The sequence below is a fragment of the Canis lupus genome, chromosome 12, assembly GCF_003254725.2.
Source record: "Canis lupus dingo isolate Sandy chromosome 12, ASM325472v2, whole genome shotgun sequence".
NCBI lineage: Eukaryota > Metazoa > Chordata > Mammalia > Carnivora > Canidae > Canis > Canis lupus.
In genome coordinates this window covers 49541757-49561019 of record NC_064254.1, presented here as the reverse complement: position 1 = coordinate 49561019, position 19263 = coordinate 49541757, and the positions used below count along the sequence as shown (strand labels likewise).

Genomic DNA, 19263 nt, shown 5'->3' with positions numbered 1-19263 from the left:
GACCACAGGCTTTGTTTCCCATGGAGCCAACTCTGTTAGGATCAACTGAGTGGAAGTCACACTTTAGCTTCTGTGATTGACTTTCTCCAGGCACCCTTTGAAAGGTATCTGTACATGCCTTTTGTTTAGTATCAGAGGAATCCAACTTCGTGAACGATTAAAAAGAAACACTGAAAAATAGAATAAAGAAGAAAACGCCCTTAATTCCACTATAGTAACACACATATCTTTCCCCCAATACTTTATATTTAAGATGCAATTTCCTTTTTTAAGCTCTGTATTTCTCTAAGCTTCTAAATGGAATTGGCTGCAAAACAACCAGGTCCTCTCTGTTTCAAAGGAGATTTAAAGTACTTGGTACAACAAGGCCAGTCTTTTTGGTTGCTGGCCAGAAGCAAACTGACCCAATTTCTAAAACTGTCATCTGTATGCTGAGGTGTTTTTGGTTAATGATGGTGTGTATGGTGTGTGTGTGTGTGTGTGTGTGTGTGTGTGTATTAAGAGAGATCTCTCATTTGTAGGCTTTGTGCATATTTTAATTCTGTAGTATCTTGAAATGAAGCCACTTGCAGCCCAGGGTCTACTGCCTATGACAGCATGACTAAGAATTCTGAATCTGGTTTCCTAATTTAAAAAACTACCCCTCAGATCAATATCAGTACTATCTGAGAGCACTAATATAAAAGTGTATTGTACAGTTTTGAGCACTGTACAGCTGTAAGATATTCTTAACAATATTTTTCTAAAACGTTTACAGTCCTGGACATTAAGAGATTTTCCTTTTTTAAAAAACCGCAGAGGCAATTTGCAATGATTGTCAACATTGTGTTTAAGAGTCAACATTATGAGTCTACATCTTCCTAGGCTCTGTGAGTGAGAGCAAAGAAAAAAAAAATCTAAGCGTAATATTTATTAAGAATTTTCTATGTGACTAATATTTCCCTCAATGAGTTTTTATTTTGGCTTTGTTGTAGAACCAACATACGTGAAAATGACAAGACCACTTAGAGTGGTGGGGGGCACAGGGGAGGATCCATAATTATTTTAGTGCAGACTGTGTATCTAAGATGTGACGGAATGGGGACTGTGGCATGATTGGAGCTGGGTGGAATTTCCTTGGGGAAATTATGTTCAAGAATCTTTGTCTGTTTATTATTATCTTCTTGTGCCCACCTTTCCTGTGTTGATACCAATGTGTACATTTTAATGGAATTGTGATATCAGGCATCTATGCAAGGCATTCGGACAAGTTTCCCAGTTAAGTGCTGGACCGTAGGTTTTAAGTGGATTGAATTTCATATCTTAAAAAGGAAACAGCATGTATAGAATTCTACTTTATCTTTTTAAGATTTTGTTTATTTATTCATGAGAGACACACAGAGGCAGAGACATAGGCAGAGGGAGAAGCAGGCTCCCTGCAGGGAGCCTGATGCTGGACTCAATCCCAGGACCCTGGGGTCACGACCTGAGCCAATGGCAGACGCTCAACCACTGAGCCATCCAGGCACCCCTAGAATTCTGTTTAAAACAAATTTATTAGCATCTGCTTCTGGAATTCAAAGAGTAAAAGTTTTATGCATAATTTTCTTTCAGTCACTGTAAGATTGGTTAGGATTAGATACTGAGTTTTCTTGACTTTGAAGTAGCAATCGATTACAGTCATACAAGACGTCAAGTATATCAAGTAACAAGGGGTGTTTGGATGTGTTTAGGCTACAAAGTCAGAATTCCAGGGTCTCTCTATGTTGTACATCATTCTTAAAATATGTTATTACTATGACTTAATGTGGTATTTTCTTTGGAATCTATGTGTCTCAAATAGCCGGGGAGTATTCTGCAATTTTGTCTCCCTATCTTCTGATTTGTAAAAGGAATTTAATAATATTATGTTCACAGAATTGTAATGTATGTGGGGTAGGAGTTTATCTTTTGAAGATAATAAATTACAAAGTCATTTTCTTAATGGTGAAAGATGTTAATATGGGGGATATAGCCTTGGACTTCTCTGTGTCCTTGATTCAGCAGACTTGCCAGGGCCTCTTGTCACTCCCCACTGTGCTAAGAACTAGAGGTGATTATGATTAGTGGGATTGTGGTTACTTTTTTCTTTTCCCTGTGAAATTTTCTATATTGCTATTATTATTAAAAAGAATATATATTTTAAAGCACTGTGCTTCCTTTTAAACCTGTAATCCCAGTCTTTTTTTTTTTTTTTTACATTTTATTTATTTAGTTATTCATGAGAGATACAGAGAGAGGCAGAGACATAGGCTAAGGGAGAAGCAGGCTCCCTTCAGGGAGACTGATGCAGAACTCGATCCCAGGAAACTGGGATCACGCCCTAAGCCGAAGCCAGACGTTCAACCACTGAGCAACCCTGTACAGGTGGCCCTGTAATTCCAGTGTTTATGGAAAGGTTCAGATATATAAATCCTTTCTAGATGTAACCAGGAAAAGTAACGTAGAAATAAGATGATTACAAGGAACCTTACAATGTTTGGTTTTCCTCTCAAATTCACCCATACACATTTTCCAAAGAAAAGACTAATCTAATTAAGTAGTTGAAGATATTTTCTTTATTTTTACTTAATATTTGAAAAATTAAGAACTCTGGAGCTATACATTAACCATTTGACTCTAAAATGTAATTCAAGTGAATCAGATAACCTTCTTAAAGAACCAATAGAAAAGCATGGATAAAAACGTGGACTCATTCCATCTGAGGGGATGTTGAATCACCTTGTTCATTTGGCTCATGGAAAACTGACCTCCTGAATTCCCTTATGGTAAGAGCTCTGTGGAAGGTCCTATCTATTAAGCCCTGACAGTGGTAAAGTCAGTCTTCAGTAAATGCCTGTCTCTTCCTTGTAGGCAGTGAGGAAGGCATTGAGGTCTGGCCTGAAGTAAATACTGCTCTCATGCTAGATCCTTTCCTTTTCGAAGGAGGTCAAGCCTGAGCAGGAAACTTTTAAATAACTGAGCTCTGGGTTTTTGATCACTATGTCCTCAGTACCCCACATCTAGTGAGTACTGAGAAACTAGTTATTGCATGAATGTTCTTGTTCCTGGGTGCCTGTAGTCACTCTGAACACATAATATCCAGCTTTTCCTTGGCCGCTGACCTGTCTAGAGTCTAGACCTATACTGCCCAGTATGGTAGCCACTAACCACTTGTGACTATTTACATTCAAATTTAACTAAAATGACATAAAATGTAAAATTCAGCCCTTAGTTGCACTAGCCACATTTCACATGGTCAGTAGCCACATGTGGCTGGTGTTACCATTTTGGACAGCACAGGCGTGGAGCATTGCCATCATGGCAGAAAGTTCCATTGGAAACAGGACTGCTCTGTATCTTCCTGAGCCCCAGCTGATGGATTTCCTCTTTGTGTTTGCAGTGCAGCTGTCTGCTTCAGGAAGTGAGGTCTACAGCCACGAGGAGAATCTTCAAGAGCTGCCTCGCATTGTGACATGTCTGAACCCTTGATCCAGTCCCTGCAGCATGAACAAGGTAAAAGATACCTTTGGGAATCAGCCTTTGTGTTTTCTTTATGGTACCATGAGTTTTCTGGAAACGTAATGCCTTTCCACGGTGTGAGAGGTTGCTTCTCCTGCCACAACCATTCCAGGAGTTGGAGAGTTATGTGACTCCAGCAAGCAGTGTTTATAGGCAGGGTCCCAGGAGGTGGTGGCCACTCTGTGGTTGTATAGTCTTCCAATTATGTCACTGTGTTTGTCAGAGACTTCTGAGCGGCTGAAATATTGGTTGTTACTACAACTTCCTTGGCATAAATATTGAAAGAATGAGTCTCTGGAGCCAGACTACCTGGGTTTAAATATCAGCTCTTCCAAATGCTAGCTTTGATGACCTTGGGCAAGTGGCTTTTCTGTGCCTCAGTTTCCCCATCTGTAAAATGCTGATGATAACAGCAAGGTTGTTAAAAGGATGAAAACAAGTTGATATGTACACCAGTGCTTAATGTGGTACCTATCTACATTACAAGCATTTGACAAATATTGGCTATTGTTGGTTTTGATGTTGGGAACACTATTGCCCCTTAGATATTGTTACAGGAGAGTGTTGAGTGTATTTGCAACATTTCCATTTGTTCCTTGATTGACTCAGCAAGTTGGTTACCAAGTGGGCACTCAGGGATGAACAATGAATGAGGCTTAGGTTTTGCCTATAGCAGGTGACAGGCTTGGGTATAGTGTGGCTAGTGTTTTCATGAGATGTGTACCAGAAACTCTGGAGGCACAGAAGGAACATCCAACTTTAGGAGATATGGAAAGAACTGTAGAGGAGGTGACATTTTTGAGTCAGATCCTGAATGATAAATGGTCATTTCTTAGACACAGAAGTAGGGCAGGGCATCCCAGGTAAAGGAAACAGGCTTTGTTTAGGCACAAAGCATATGAGAAAGTCTGGCATGTTTAGAGAACAAAGAGCTGGGTACAGCAGGATTTCTCAACCTCAACATTGTTAACATTTGAACTGGGTAATTCTTTCTAGTGAGAGGCTGTCTTCCACATTGAAGGATGTTCAGTAGCATCCCCTTTCCCTGACTTCAGTCCTGACAACCAAAAATGTTTCCACACATTAGCCAGTGTCCCTTAAGGGAACAAAAATACCCCTGGCAGAAAACCACTGCACTGGTGGAAGATGGTAGTTAGGAACCCAGAGAAGGAGGTAAGGGTCCAATTCTGAGAGCCACTGAGGGATCTAATACAAGCGAGAGACATTTCCAGATGCTACAAGAAGAGGTCAATTATCACATTAGTTATGGGTTGTGATGGAGCTGGACAGTGCTTTTAGACAGTGGTCTTCAAAAGGTATTATGGAAATCCCCAGGCTTTAAGAGAACCCATTTAGTTTGATGAGATTCTTTACCCCTTTCCAGTGGTAATTTTTCTTATGGCCACTCGTCTGGCCTTCTCGGGATGGCTGCTTTATTGCACTGGAAGAGACCAGAAAATAATAAGCAATTGTTTTTGAGAAATTTTCTTTTGTTTTATATTTTTCTTTTCTTTTTTTTTTTTTTTTTTTTTTGGCCAAGAGAAGGAAACCTTGTTTCCACCCGCCACCCCTACCCCCACCTCCACCAGTGGCTTAAATACTTACTTTTAAGCAGTCTTTGAGAAGTGAGCTTTTGGAATACTGAAAAGTAGGCAGGTATTCCACCCCAAGCTCCTGACTGGAGGGTGGGGAAGAGAGGAGATTTATCACTGTGGCAACTACAAACCTTGGCTTCTATTAGTTAGCTAGAGTTTAGTATACTGAAACACAGAGACAACTCTTGGGAAATCTGATTGGCAGGCACACAACTCAAGACCTGATGTCATGGTTTGGCTCTTGAAACACAGCTGGGAACCAGACTCCTCAGACATTTCAAGTGTCTCAGTAGGTGTGTCTATTGCTTGGGAAGTTATGTTCTGCCTAAGTGGCCCAATGAATGCTTTATTTTATGTTATTTTAATTTAAAGTAGTGATTAAGCATGATGTGTAACCTTCATAGGTCAGCATTTTTCTTACGGTTTTCTTGGCATAAGACAAAGAATAGATCACCCTCTGGGGAGGAAATAGGTCTCAGCGTAAATAAAACCAGACAATCATCTCATCAATTAGGATATGTAAGTTAGAAAGTTGGAAATATTTTTGTGGGTGTGATTGATTTTCTTAGTAGATTTGTTCCTAGAAAGTTGGAGACATTTGAATTGTGCACTTTCTACTTCCTTGGATGTACACTGTAGTAACCCTAGCTAGCTTATGGGACACTTTACCTGGGGAGGTGTCACCATGCAGGGTGGCATGGTATCCTAGGGCCCAGTGAAATTACAGGGAGATTCTGAGCACAGTGAGGCATTGACATCTCTCTTTGAGGTTCTTTCAAGATGGTGTCTCTAGAAAATAACTAGAATGACCCCCATGGCACAAGGGATTGATCATTTGTCTAATTTAACCAGGCTAACCTGATAGTGAACTGCTGTCCAGCAAGTAGGGGAGTCCAAGTAGCAGAGTCTGGAGACTCACCAGGAAGGAGTGCAGTTCTGGGCCACAGACAGCTAGCACACTGGTGCGTTAGTTTGTACAGAAGATTTCTACAGAGTGGAACACTCACATTTATTCACCTTCTTATTATAAACAGGCTTGAATGGTTGTTCATTTGGGGCTTTATGTTCTAGCCGTGCATGTTAAAGAAATTTTGGGTGCACAGTTTTCCCCAGGGCACTCATTGTCCTTGGCTCTCCTACACACTTTATTTTATTTTATTTTTAAATATTTTATTTATTTATTTATTTGAGAAACAGATAAAGAGAGAGAGGCAGAGACACAGGCTGAGGGAGAAGCAGGCAGAGGGAGAAGCAGGCTCCATGCTGGAAGCCTGACATGGGACTCGATCCCGGGTTTCCAGGATCACGCCCTGGGCTGAAGGCGGCGCTAAACTGCTGAGCCACCTGGGTTGCCCTCTCCTGCGCACTTTAAAACCATCTTTCCAGTTCCATACTCTCCTTAGATTTTTTTTACAAGGGCTGACTTTCCAATCTTTATACTGGTCCAAAACTTTATAATCAGGATGTAACTTTAAATTTTGTCACAAGTTTTTATCCTCTCTCCTTTCTCAGGCATTCTCTTGCTAATATGTATAAATATAGATCCTGTAACACAAACTGTTGCTGGTAAGAAGGGCTAATGTTTTATATTTGTGTTATTTATTGTCAATCTGTAAAGAAAGGATTTTAGGGTATTACTTAAAAAATCATAGCCAAGGGGTGCGTGGGTGGCTCAGGTGGTTGAGCATCTGCCTTCGGCTCAGGTCATGATCCCAGGGTCCTGGGATCGAGCCCCACATCAGCTCCCTGCTCAGAGGGGAGTCAGCTTCTCCCTCTCCCTCTGCCTATCCCCCCACTACCTTGTTCATGCTTGCTCTGTCACTCTCTCAAATAAATAAATAAAATATTTTAAAAAAAAATCTTAGCCAAATGGGGGGCAAGTTGGACAGGATGGGACTTTGTAGAGGCAAATTAGGAGGATATGCATTCAGTACATACTACCATGTAAGTTCACAGAACCACACTCACAGCTTCCACTCTTGAAAGCTCTCTCTTCCTAGCAGCAACCTTGGAATTATGACTTTAAACTCTTTCCCTCATGGTCATCATTTTCATGAAGTCATATCACATGCTATTGTCTGTCTTGAATTTATGAGCACACTCCCATCTGATTGAAAAATAATAGATTTTACCATTATTATACAGAATGCTCTTCTTCCCCTCCAGTGCAAAGGAATCTTCTTGAGAAGTGTTTCTTCCTTCTTATGTTCAAATAAAGCCAAATCTGACTGCTGTTGCTTTGGACAAATGCTATAGCATCAAATGAAGTGGAGCAGTGTGTCTTATCTTTCTTGGTGGGTGGATGCTACTTTTTGCTTAATATCTACCCAGCAGAATTTTTTTCTCTGAATATTTTACTGTGCCAGGTTTGAGGCAGTTTCACCTTTACACTCAGATCAATATCTCTACAGTCAACTAAAGAGTAAGATTGAAATTCAGTTTCCGCCTTCATTTAGAGTTTTTTTTACTTGGCACCTCATTAATATGAAGCAGTGAGAAACTCATTACCCCTGGTTCTCTACCTGGCATACACATGACTCTACTTGATTAAACATCAGCTCCTCCAACATACACTTACCTAGTGTGTACTGGCTACTACGTACTGCACTTGCAGGATATCGGTGAACAAAATAAAGGTCTTTGCCATCCAAAGCTGCTATGCTGGCCAAGGTAATGAGAGTCATCTTATTTCAGACATTTAATGTTTAAACATACACCTAACATTAAAACTTCTTCCATTGTAAACTTTTTTCACTTGAAGAGCAAGTTGACAGAGCTTTTGGATGCGATGTAAGAAATTGGTGAACAATAAACATGGACCTCTGTCTTCCCCTCTCTAGGACATCCTTGGAGGTTTTACCAAATGACCCATCTATATTCAGTGAGTCTCCACTCTTTTTTTTGCAGGCAGTGGCCAAGTCCCCCTTGTGGCCGACTTTGAAGAAATATTGCACACATCAAAAACTAGTTACATGGAAAAAATGCAAATAAAAATTAAATGATCTTGGAATAAGGAAGGCTTTATTAATCTCTAGTGGCAGAAATTATAAAGGAAGAGAATGTATTTGACTATAACCTCAAAATTTCCACCAAAAGGTGTTCTGAGCTACCCTAAAGACAAAAGACACACCAGGCCAATTATTTACATGTACAACAGAGAGTTAACTTAGCCAATTTAGTAAGAATTCTTATAAATTAATAAGATAAAGATGATTACTAGAAAAGGGGCAAAGAACAGAAAGATAAGACCAATAAAAGAAGAAATATAATCAGCAAGTGACATACAAGAAAATGTTCAACTCAACAGTTATCAAAGAAATGCAAATTAAAGCAATGAGGTGGCAGTTTCTACCTATACAATTGATGAGGACTTGTAAAATATACTCTATCACGATAGGAAAGAGATGACCCAGACTCTGTTAGACACAGTGAAAGAACACATTCCTCAAGGGAATTTAAACAATGTGTATCAAAACCTCAAAAATACACACACTTTTTGACTCAGAAATACATTTCTAGAACACTCAAGACAATTGCCATGGATGTGTAAAAAAATTGAGCCAAGGTGTTCATCACATATTATGATAATAGTACTTTTTAGAAGGCGATAATTGTGATATACAGCCATATAATAAAAATACCAGGGAGGGATGGAGGAATATTTAATGACATAAAAAAGAGTTTTAAATAAATTGTGAAGGCAAATTATGTAACAATATGTAGTTTGATCATTATTTCATTTTTCAAAAAACATCTATCTGCTCATACACATCAAAATGTTAGGAGCATTATCTTCTTTTTGCTCTTATGTTCTAAATTTCTTTAGTAATGTACATTCTTTCATACTAAAAATAATATATAAAAAGACATTAAGCTATATTTAAGATATGGACTTCACTATTTTTAAGATATACATGATAGGATGTTGCCCAGAATGTTAGTAGTGGTTTTCTCAGAGGGTGGGCACATGGTATATATTGGCTTCTTATTTAAAAAATACTTTTCTGGGATGCCTGGGTGGCTCAGCGGTTGGGCGCCTGCCTTCGGCTCAGGTCGTGATCCCAAGATCTGGGCTCGAGTCCCGCATCAGGGCTCCCTGCGTGGAGCCTGGTTCTCCCTCGGCCTATGTCTCTGCCTCTCTTTCTGTCTGTGTCCCTCATGAATAAATAAATAAAGCTTTAAAAAAATTTTTTTTAAATTAAAAATATTTTTCTATATTTTCAACTTTCCTGCAGTAAGTATTTGTATATGTGAGTAACAATCAGAAAACAACAAGTATTTTAAAATAAATACCACTCTAGTTGTTTTGCATCTGAGATAAAACTGTATGAAGGTATTTAGTGGACAGATAGAAAAAGAGAGTCCTTGGTCAAAACTGAGATTTAGTTTTGGGAGTGATTCTATGTGACATACTACCAGGAAGGAGCTTTTTAATATGTTAATGATTTAGGGCAGTAATAAGTAGAGCAATGCTCTAGAAAAAGATACTGTCCTTTGATTCAGTGACTCAAAACTTTTAAATGGAATTACATCCTCTTACTCAGTATGTGTCATTTCTTCATCCAGCTGTTCAAAAGACTTTGCTGATGGATACAAGTTTAGACCAGTGCTTCTCAAACTGTGGTTCGGGAACGCCTGGGGAGTCCATTCACTGCAAGGTCAAAACCACTTTCATAATATTGACTTTTTGTTTGTTTGTTTTCTGCCTTTTCCACTCTTTTGAGTATACAGTACAGTTTTTCAGGAGGCTACATGGCATCCAATGGCACTCATCCCTGTGATGGTTATTGGGATGTGGGCTTGTGTTTTCACAAATTGTCTCCATTTTCATTTTTAAGATGATAACCATTGGTAGAAAGAAGTGACATAAACCAAAGCTCTTGAAGGACTTCAGTGATTTTTAAGCATGTCCTGAGGTAGGAGTCTGAGCACCAGTAAACTAGACCATGCCTATGTCCTATATTTGGCAATCCTTATTCCAAGAAGCAGCTGGACCCAAGGCTCTGAGTAGTGAGTGCCCTGGACATTGTAGCACATCTGTCCCCATCCTCTTTGTCTTTAAGGAAAAACTGCACTTAGTCCTTATTTAAAAAAAGAAAGAAAGAAAGAAACTGTTTTATAGAGTTTATGAGACTAAATGGAACATTGTTAGCACAAGGCCGGCATAGCTCCTGTGTTACGTTATAAGTCAAATTCTGCTAAACGTGGGCTGTACAGAAACGGTAAAACTGGACCCTCATTCTCTCCCATGGTCAGCACACTGGGAAATTCAGTGACTTTTTAGGAAGAAAACAGAGATATAATTCCCTTCTGAGAGGTATGGGAATATAAACTTAAAATTCAAGTGTAATATCCTAAATGGTTGATTTGATATGAAGTATGGAGAAGATAAATTTAAAAGAATTAGCTGAATGTGTTTATGCTTATTTGTCTTTAAAATGTGTGCATGTGTATAACTTGTTTGTGCTTGTCAATATGGATAAAACATTCAGGCTATCTGAGAAATGCTTCCTAATTTATATAGAATTATCTCTTGATAGTTTCATAGTCATTTCTACCATGGAAGCAACAGCAATGCTTTCATTTCAGTACCAAGGCCTCTCCTCTCTACTTACCGGAGACATATTTCAGTTGGTCTCTTAGGTGCACAGCTTGCCTCGTAATCTCCTTACTCATGGTCATGAAGCAGTCTTCATGGTCCAAGGTGTAAGTTGAAACTCTGGACCTTTCTATCCAGAGAATTGGAGCATCAGATGAATAATGCACCGGTGCACGTGGAAGTCAGCACCAGCCTTAAGACCATGTACACTCACCGCATTCATGCTGATGTGACAGTGCCTTGACTTGACGGTGGAGGTGTCAGTGGCCTGACTTAACAACTCCCAATTATGTCAGAAAAGATGAAGGAGAATCTGAACAGGTAGGAGGCAAATTAAGGCTTTGGAGTAGAAAGGCTGGACTTTTGGTTTAAGACCATAATGGCCCCACAGCAGGAGAAGAGCTATGTTTTGACATAACTGTAATATAATTTCAAGTCTGAGAGGCCTAGTTTTGAATCATGATAAGCCCTTTGAAATGTGGCCCTAGCTACTGACCATAAAATAGGTTTCACTTGAAGGAAAGAGGATATTCAGTTTCACTTTGATTTTTCCAGTGGCACTTTACACACATTATGATTGTGGGTTGTGGAATCTTGTTTGTTCTTGTTTTTGAGGATTTAAAGAATAGCGCCTACGATTTTCTTGATTGAAACAAGTTTTGCTTTTTTTTTTTTTTTTTTTTTAATTGATGAACTGCCCCATGCCAGCCTTCATGTGGAGCTTTAATTAAATGTTGACTGAACTGGTGGGTTCTCGTTCTGCATCACCATATCTGCATCACTAAGCCCACACAAGCCCACAGCATAATTAGACAGGTCCTTTGGACATGTGATGAGTGCTGCGACCTCTTTCTTTGATGCTGGTGGTGGCTGGGTCCCTGTAACAAAGAGGCCAGTGGATTCTGGCCTTTGTGAATCATGCGGAGGAATGCTTCTGTCTTCCAAGTCCTCAACCCTGCCCTTTTTCTCTCAATTAGTAGGTCTTAATGGGTACAATTAAGTTACATCCTATTTAGTTAATTGGTGATTGGAAACATGACTATTTAGGTACTTAATCTGTGACTTGTCCATCTTTGAATATTAACATACAACTTAATTTGCCCGATTTTGTGAACAAATCATTCTCAAACGAATGCTGTGTATAAGGGCAAGTGCATAACTGAGAGATTACTTCCAACCCCGCTTATTAATTTGAGTATCATTTAATACTTTAAATTGTCCCTTTCCCCCTTTTTTTCTTGTGGTTTATAGCATGTAGCCCTTTGCTTGTATTCCTTCCAGCTTCCTTTTATCTTTTGTCTCCGTAAAATAATCTTAACATTGTTTTCTGTGTTTTCAGAGAACATTGTACTTTTGAATATATGTCCATTATTTTTTTTAAAGATTTTATTTATTTATTCATTCATGAGAGACACACAGAGAGAGAGGCAGTGACACAGGCAGAGGGAGAAGCAGGCTCCATGCAGGGGCCTGACGTGGGACTCGATCCCGGGTCTCCACGATCAGGCCCTGGGCTGAAGGCGGCGCTAAACCACTTAGCCACCCGGGCTGCCCTATATGTCCATTATTGGCTTCATTCTTTAAAAAAAAAAAAAGTATTTATTTATTTGTTGGGAGGTGGAGAATAGAGAGGAACGGAGAGGAAAAGAATCCCAAGCAGGCTCCTCTGAGCTGAGATGGAGCCCGAAGTGGAGTTCGATCCCATGATGCCAAGATCATGACCTGAGCCGAAAACAAGAGTCAGATGCTCTGTTAACTGAGCCACCCAGGGGCCCTATTTGCTTCATTCTTTAAAACTTCATACTGTGTTATCAAATTAATAAAGGAGGAGAGATGCCTATTTAGAGTATATAAAACTACATAATTTTACAGGCATTCCTCAGTTAATATTCAGAAGACATATTTCTAGTCTCTCATAGATGACAATGTTTAGGTTTAAATGAAAACATTTAGATTTTATTAATCACAGCTTATATCTTCTTCTAGTTTATTTCTTTGATTTTCTCTTTTTTTTAATGAAATAGTTTTGTAACTTCTTACCACCCTCAGATTTTAATGAAGTGGCTTTATCCTGAGAGGCTAGTCTCAATTAGATATAAGTATAAGCAGTTAATTAAGATAACCAACCCAGGCCAGAGAGGTAAAGTGTCATCACATGTCACAGTGATCAAGAAACACCTGTTAATTAGAACAGTAGGATGATTGCAATGAGTTTTGGAGGAAAACAAAGATTGGTTGAAATTAGCAATATATGCGTCTCTCTCTCTCTTTTTTTTTTTTTTTCCTAAATCCAATGCATAAACAACTTGTTGTGACAGCTCTAGGCTGGGATTATGGCATTTTGGCTGGAGTCTGATTATAGCTAAAAATAGACATGTATTAAAGATCAGAAGAGGAATATTAAACAATTGAAATTTTGTGAAAAAGACTGATGCTGTTTCATTGTAATAATTTCCCCAAAGGCACATTAGTAATGCTGCTAAATACAGACTTTAATAGACTTTAATAGTGTGTACTTTAGAGGCCTGATACACAAAGGAATAATGTATAAAACATTCATTATGGAAAATTGCTACCTTTTTTATTTAATAAGAAATCTGTTGAAACAAAACTATTGCACTGCCTATGGCATTATGTTCCTGGGTATTAGCAGGCTGAAGAATAATTGCTACCAGCTTTTACAGTTTTTCTTACCTATTCTAATCAAGTTGCAATCATATTTACTTATTTGTTCCATGAGTGAAAATAGGGATTAAAAGAAAAGTATTTATATTGGATGGATGCTTGTTCGAATTGTGGCTCAGTCTCCCATTACCTATGTAATCTTGGGCACATACCTTAACATCAAACTCCATTTCTTCATCTGCCAGCTGGGATCGTTCTACTTACCTAGGAAGGTCATGGTGGGAGAGGTTAAATGTTGACGCAGTGAAGGCCCCACAAAATAGGCACTCAATAAATGCTTTCCTATTACGATTGCTTTCTATATCTGTTTCTCTTTATATTGCTTGTTTCAATGGATGACAGTTGTAGGGGGAGCGGGAAGGGGACAAGAGTAAGAAAAAGCAATTAAAAAGAAGCCTCGGTAAGCAGCTCTGTCGCCAAGCCTTGCATTGGATTTCAATTTGATTTTAATGTGCTGCTGCTGAGAGCCATGCTGTTGAAAAAGAGAGAAGAGTAAGAAGCAGATGCTCTGGGAAGAACAGTGGGGCATTTATCTCTTTTAATGAGATAACATCATTAGAGTGACAAAGTGCAGTGAATCGATACTTGAAATGGACTGGTGCTATCTTCCCAAAGTGCACCGATTGTTATACTTCCACAGCCTTAGAATCTGCTGAATCACAAATTCCGTCTTATCTGTTGTTGGAGCCACCGACTTTGATCTCGATGAACGGATCTACACCTTAGTGATCTCCACAGGAGCAGGAAAACGGACTAATTGGATAAATGAGAAAAATCCAGGGTGATTTATTAGTTGCCCTGTAATCAAGGAATCTCAGAGAAAGGAGGTTGGATTTCTTTTTTTCCTTTGGCTTTAAATGGCTGCACATCCTAACTCTCGTCCCCTCCACCCGCTCTCCTTGCTCTCTGTCTGCTTCTTGGTGTAATGTCAGAAACACTAATCATGTCAGACTGTGACACTGACAGCCCTGACATTCACAACAAAGAGACAAGAAGGGGAGCGAGGAAGAAAGACCTCAGAGGGGGAAGATGAGGAAAAGCAGCAGGGGAAGTATTTTTTTCTTGCACAGAAAATCCGTAGCTGCAAAACCAACAATGTTCTGGATACATCACATCCAAGGAAAATTAAGGAAGGAGCGAGGTGAATTCGGATGGAGATAAAATTGGGCTGGGAAGATTTTGTGTTACTATTTTTTTCCCTCTTAGATTTCAGTGTGTAGCCTACATTATAGTTACTGTGGCTATGATTTCTTCTCACCCAGGGGGGGAAAAAAAAGAAGCTGTTAAAATTTTTTTTTTTCCCTTTCCCTACCCCAGTTTTTCTCTTTGAAACAAAGCAAAGTTAAGCACGGATCTTAGCAGGAAGTGTGTGCTCTCTAAGGTTTTCCATTGACCAGATTCCCATAGTTGAATCTGAACAATAGCTACTTCAGGAAAGAAGTCATGTGTGAGAGATGTTTTCTGACCATGACAAAACTGACTTGGGGACTTTCAGTGTCTTCCCCTGGCTGCCTTGCTTTGGCCTCTCCAGCACCTGCCAGCTGCAGGAAATGCTTATGTTATTGCGATTTGGAAGGGCTGACTATGGCCAGGTCTTCCAAACACCTTTGAGGTTTTTCTCTCCCCCAAGCACTTTCTCCGATTGGAATTGTTCTGGTGAGTGGTCGCAGGTCTCTCTCTTGGATCAGTTATGACCTGGAAACCTGCCGCCACATCTTACATGTGTTTTGAATCCAGATGCTATGATCTAAATTGAGCTCTGAGCACAGGCTGAATCATCCTAGCTTTTCTGTAAACACGAGAACCCAGCTGCCAGCTCAGCTTTTGAGGTATTTTGAATTAAAACTCTATGTCTTAGCTAGAATATCCTTTTACTTTTTCATCACACAAGTTTAAAAAAAAAACTGGAAAATGACGTATTGATTCCATATTATTTACCTCATTGTAAAGGAAGTACGTTTTTTGTCTGTATTTGAAAGCAGAAGCTGAGGGTCACATAGTGATTTCTCTTCAGATTGATTACAAATAATATTGAGAACTTTGGAAAAAATTGAGACCTCATTTACAATATTCTCGTCCTTAGTATTTAAGTAAAACGTTATATACTTGGGCCACTTGGGAGAAGTGCCGCCCTGAATTTACAAAATTAAAAATTTTAAGTGAACTGTAGCATAATTTATGTATAGCAACCTTGACATTGTGGCTTTTTAAAAATTCTTGAGGAAATTCTACCTCTACTGGTAGAGGAGAGTAAATCTGTACCCTGCGGAGGATTTGAGGGAATTACTCCAAAATATCTTTTGGTAAACTCATAATTTTTTTGAAGTTCCTTTTTATCCTAAAAATTTATATGGATTTTATATGATTCTCTGTATTGTGTCCATGGTTTTTTTTTTCTATGTAAAGTAACTTTTAAAAAATTACTTGCCAGTTAAATTACTTAGTTAAGTATTATATTAGGTAATTTAGCTGTTCTAATGAATAGGTTCTCAAAATTCAATGGTTTGACACAATGAAGGTTTCCTTTCTTGCTAAAGTATCAATCCAGTGTAGGTCTTTCTGGTCAGTGAATTGCTTTTATTCAGCAGTTAACTCAGAAATCCTGAACTCAGGCTCCTTCCATCTTCTGCCCTTACTGTCTGTATTAGATTTCTAGGGTGCTATAACAGAGTACTACAAACTGGGCACCTTAAATAACAGAAATTTATCGTCTCACCCTTCTGGAGGCTAGGAGTCCAAGATCAGAGTTGAGCAAGACTGGTTCTTTCTGAGGATCTGTTATCCAGCTCTCTCCTTGGTTTGCAGATGTCTGTCTTCTCCCCGTGCCCCTTCATATTGTCTTCCCTCTATTCCTGCTATATCCATATTTCCCCCTTTTTATAAGGACACCAGTCATATTGAACTAGGGCTCACCCTATTCCAGTGTGACTTCATCTTAACTAATGACATCTATAATGACCCTATTTCTGAATTAAGATCACTTTCTGAAGTATTGATAATTAGGATTTCCAACATATGAATGTGGGATGAGGGACACTGTTCAATCCATAATGTCATCTTTTGAGGCTTTTGATTGTCTGCATCTGGTTGTTGGAAGAGAAAGAACATAAAGAAAGATCATTTACTTCTTAATCACTGTAGCCCTGAAGTGACTCAGCATCTCTTCTCTTCATAGTCCATTGATGAGGACTAGTCAGGTGGCTCCACTTGAATGCAAGGGGCTTGGGAAGTGTCCCTGGATGAGTAGTGACTGTGCCAAGTGTCTCCAGGCACATGTGTGTGCACACGAGCCATCCTATCTTTCTAGAAAAAAGATGTCATCTGTGTCCCATTTCTTCCGGTGCTCCTTAGCATGCCCATCATAGGGCACTGAAAGAGATTTTAAGAGTATCCAAGTTTGAAAATTCCATTCTGCCATGGCTAGGAATGCTTTTCAATTAATGGTCCAAATATTTATATTGTAAATGAATGCCTGAGGCTTACTGTTTTGTTTTCTTAAGACTAATATATTCTCCAGGGAATTTTACTTACACTATTAATGGGCACCTTTTTTCCTTATGAAACTGGTGAAATCCAAATTATAGAGGCCTTCTCTCGGCCAAAAATTTAGCTTGTGGTTAGAATGATTTCCTACAGTACAGTGACTTTTTTTGTTACATGTTCTATTATTACTGAAAAATGATATGCATCCAAGAAGAGAAAAAAGGATATTGTGAGTGCAGAGGACAATTATATAACCCGCTGTGCTTATCTCAAATGGCTAGACTTTAGTATTTAATTATAAAAGTCTTGTCTCTCCTATCAGGTTAGTCATTATTTCGAAAGTTGAACGTGGGTTTTATAAGTGACTATGTAATTGCTTTGTATGTTACTTTTCAATTACAGTAAGAAGTCATGAATTCTCTACATTTAGAACTGCTAAAAATTATTTAGATTTGCCTGTTGAATAAGTTTTTTTCTAAAAAAGAACTCAGGAAAAAATTTCCACTGTAAATTTTTGGCTTCTCAAAGTAATTTGTAAGAAATCTCCCATGAAAAAGATCCTGATAGCAATTTGAAAAGGCTAAGTAGAGTGCAGTCTGAAAACTTGGTAGGTAGTGTGAAAACATGTTAATACTACTGAACCATAATATTTAATTTAGGCTTTTAGTCATAAAGTTCCATGTCAAGAAACCATTCCCTTTGTTTTATTATTCTGGTACTTTAACACATTGATGTTATCTAAAGACTTAAAACCTATCAGTGGTACAATAGATTTCCTTTTGGTCAAAAAACCTGACAGGGTTACTTTAGTATAAAGATAATTATTTGAACGATGGCCTTTTAATTTTTAGTGGCTATACTTCTTCACATGTTAAAATAGACTAAAACAAGTGTTGGAGTCATTTTAAGAATGAATTAAATGTTCATTCACTTAGATGTTACGAATTCAGATTTTGGAGAAGGGTCTAGGATGAAGTGTATCCTTTGTCGATTTTTGACAACTGATCATTATTTTAATTGGTTACTATTTTATTGAGTCCCTAATGTTTGTCAAATATTGCACTAGCTCCTTTTATAATAGACTATATTATTGGTATTTTTACAGCCAATTTGCAAGAGTTGATATTATTCCCACTTTACAGATGGGGGAACTCAGAGATGTTTAAGTAATGAGACCAATATCACATGTCTAGCTATCGAAGATCCAGTATCTGAATTCAAATCTAACTGACTCCAAAACACATGCACATTTTCATTCTGTCACATTGCCTTGTAGGAGAATATTTGTTGAAGGGAATTTGAAATATATTAGATGCATTTGCTAAGCTAAAAGTAAAATGCAACACCCCAGAATGACTGCTTTAGTTTTTTCTGGTGGGGGGAGCTATTTGCAAACGAACAAACTAATGCAGTAGTTGGAAATTAGTCCCATCTAATCATTAAAGCAGGTCTCTAGAACTTGCTAACACTTTAGTAGACTACCACTTCCTAAATAAATGAGCAGTCTATGTATGATTCAGAATACTTCTTAAGCATCCATTATCTGACTAACGGAGTTCTTTAGAACTCAAGTTAGGTTCCTGAAAACTAGTTTCTAATTCATGCTCTCACACTTGCCCCCTTTCTCAATGTGCCAGGTTATGCAGGTTTTATTGATTTGCTGAGGCAAACACAAAAAAAGGCAGCCTTGAACCATGGGTGGGCCTGGCCTGAGGGCAAGATAAAGAAAGCCTGCCTATTTTCCAGTGAGAAGCTCAGCTAGAACCCTAAGATAAAAGAAAGATATATTCCTCTGAAAACATTTCACCTTTTCACCTTTCCTAGCAACATGATAAGCCTGACTTCTGATGAAAAGGATGATTTAGACTTTTGAGGGGTATCTGTATCATTTTCAGTTTCATACCATTTATTCTGTTCATGGTTTCTGCTGTGTGACTGTGGCCAAGTCATATCACCTGTTTGAAACTTGGTGTCTCCATATGTATGAGGAAGCAGTGGGAGTAGACCAGGAGTTGTTAGCCTAGCGTGTCTTCAGAGAGTGTGTAAAATGCTAGGAATTGAGTCTCATATTTCATATGCATATGCTTTTTTTCTGGAGAGAGTGGTTCAAAGCTTATTACATCAGATTCTCCAGGGCTTCAGCACACAAAGGAATCTATGGGCCAGATTATCTCTGAAGTCTATAGGGACTGTAGCACTCAAGTTGTCTATGAATTTTATTGTGCACAGGCTGTCATGAACAGTCTAGATGAGAAAATGAGTGCATTCTGTCTTCTTCCTACAGTATGACATGTAAGGGAAACTTGGAGTGTTTTTATTGTAGACTACTGCCTCTCTGTTCTCTGAGATGAACCTTCTGTGTATAGCAAATGTGCAATAAAT

General features: G+C 38.6%; 1 protein-coding gene across 6 annotated transcripts in view; it reads left to right on the top strand.

The window, feature by feature from the left end:
* The window catches only part of BACH2 (BTB domain and CNC homolog 2), a 358938-nt gene that overhangs the window by 94876 nt on the left and 244799 nt on the right, over positions 1 to 19263 (top strand). For 5 of the 6 annotated variants that reach the window (XM_049092374.1, XM_049092370.1, XM_025444343.3 and 2 more), the window contains exon 2: positions 3401 to 3513. In XM_049092374.1, the coding sequence (XP_048948331.1) occupies positions 3505 to 3513 (9 nt within the window). In that variant the 5' untranslated portion in view covers positions 3401 to 3504. The remainder of the gene's footprint in view (positions 1 to 3400; positions 3514 to 19263) is intronic. The other variant, XM_049092371.1, reaches the window with a different exon arrangement.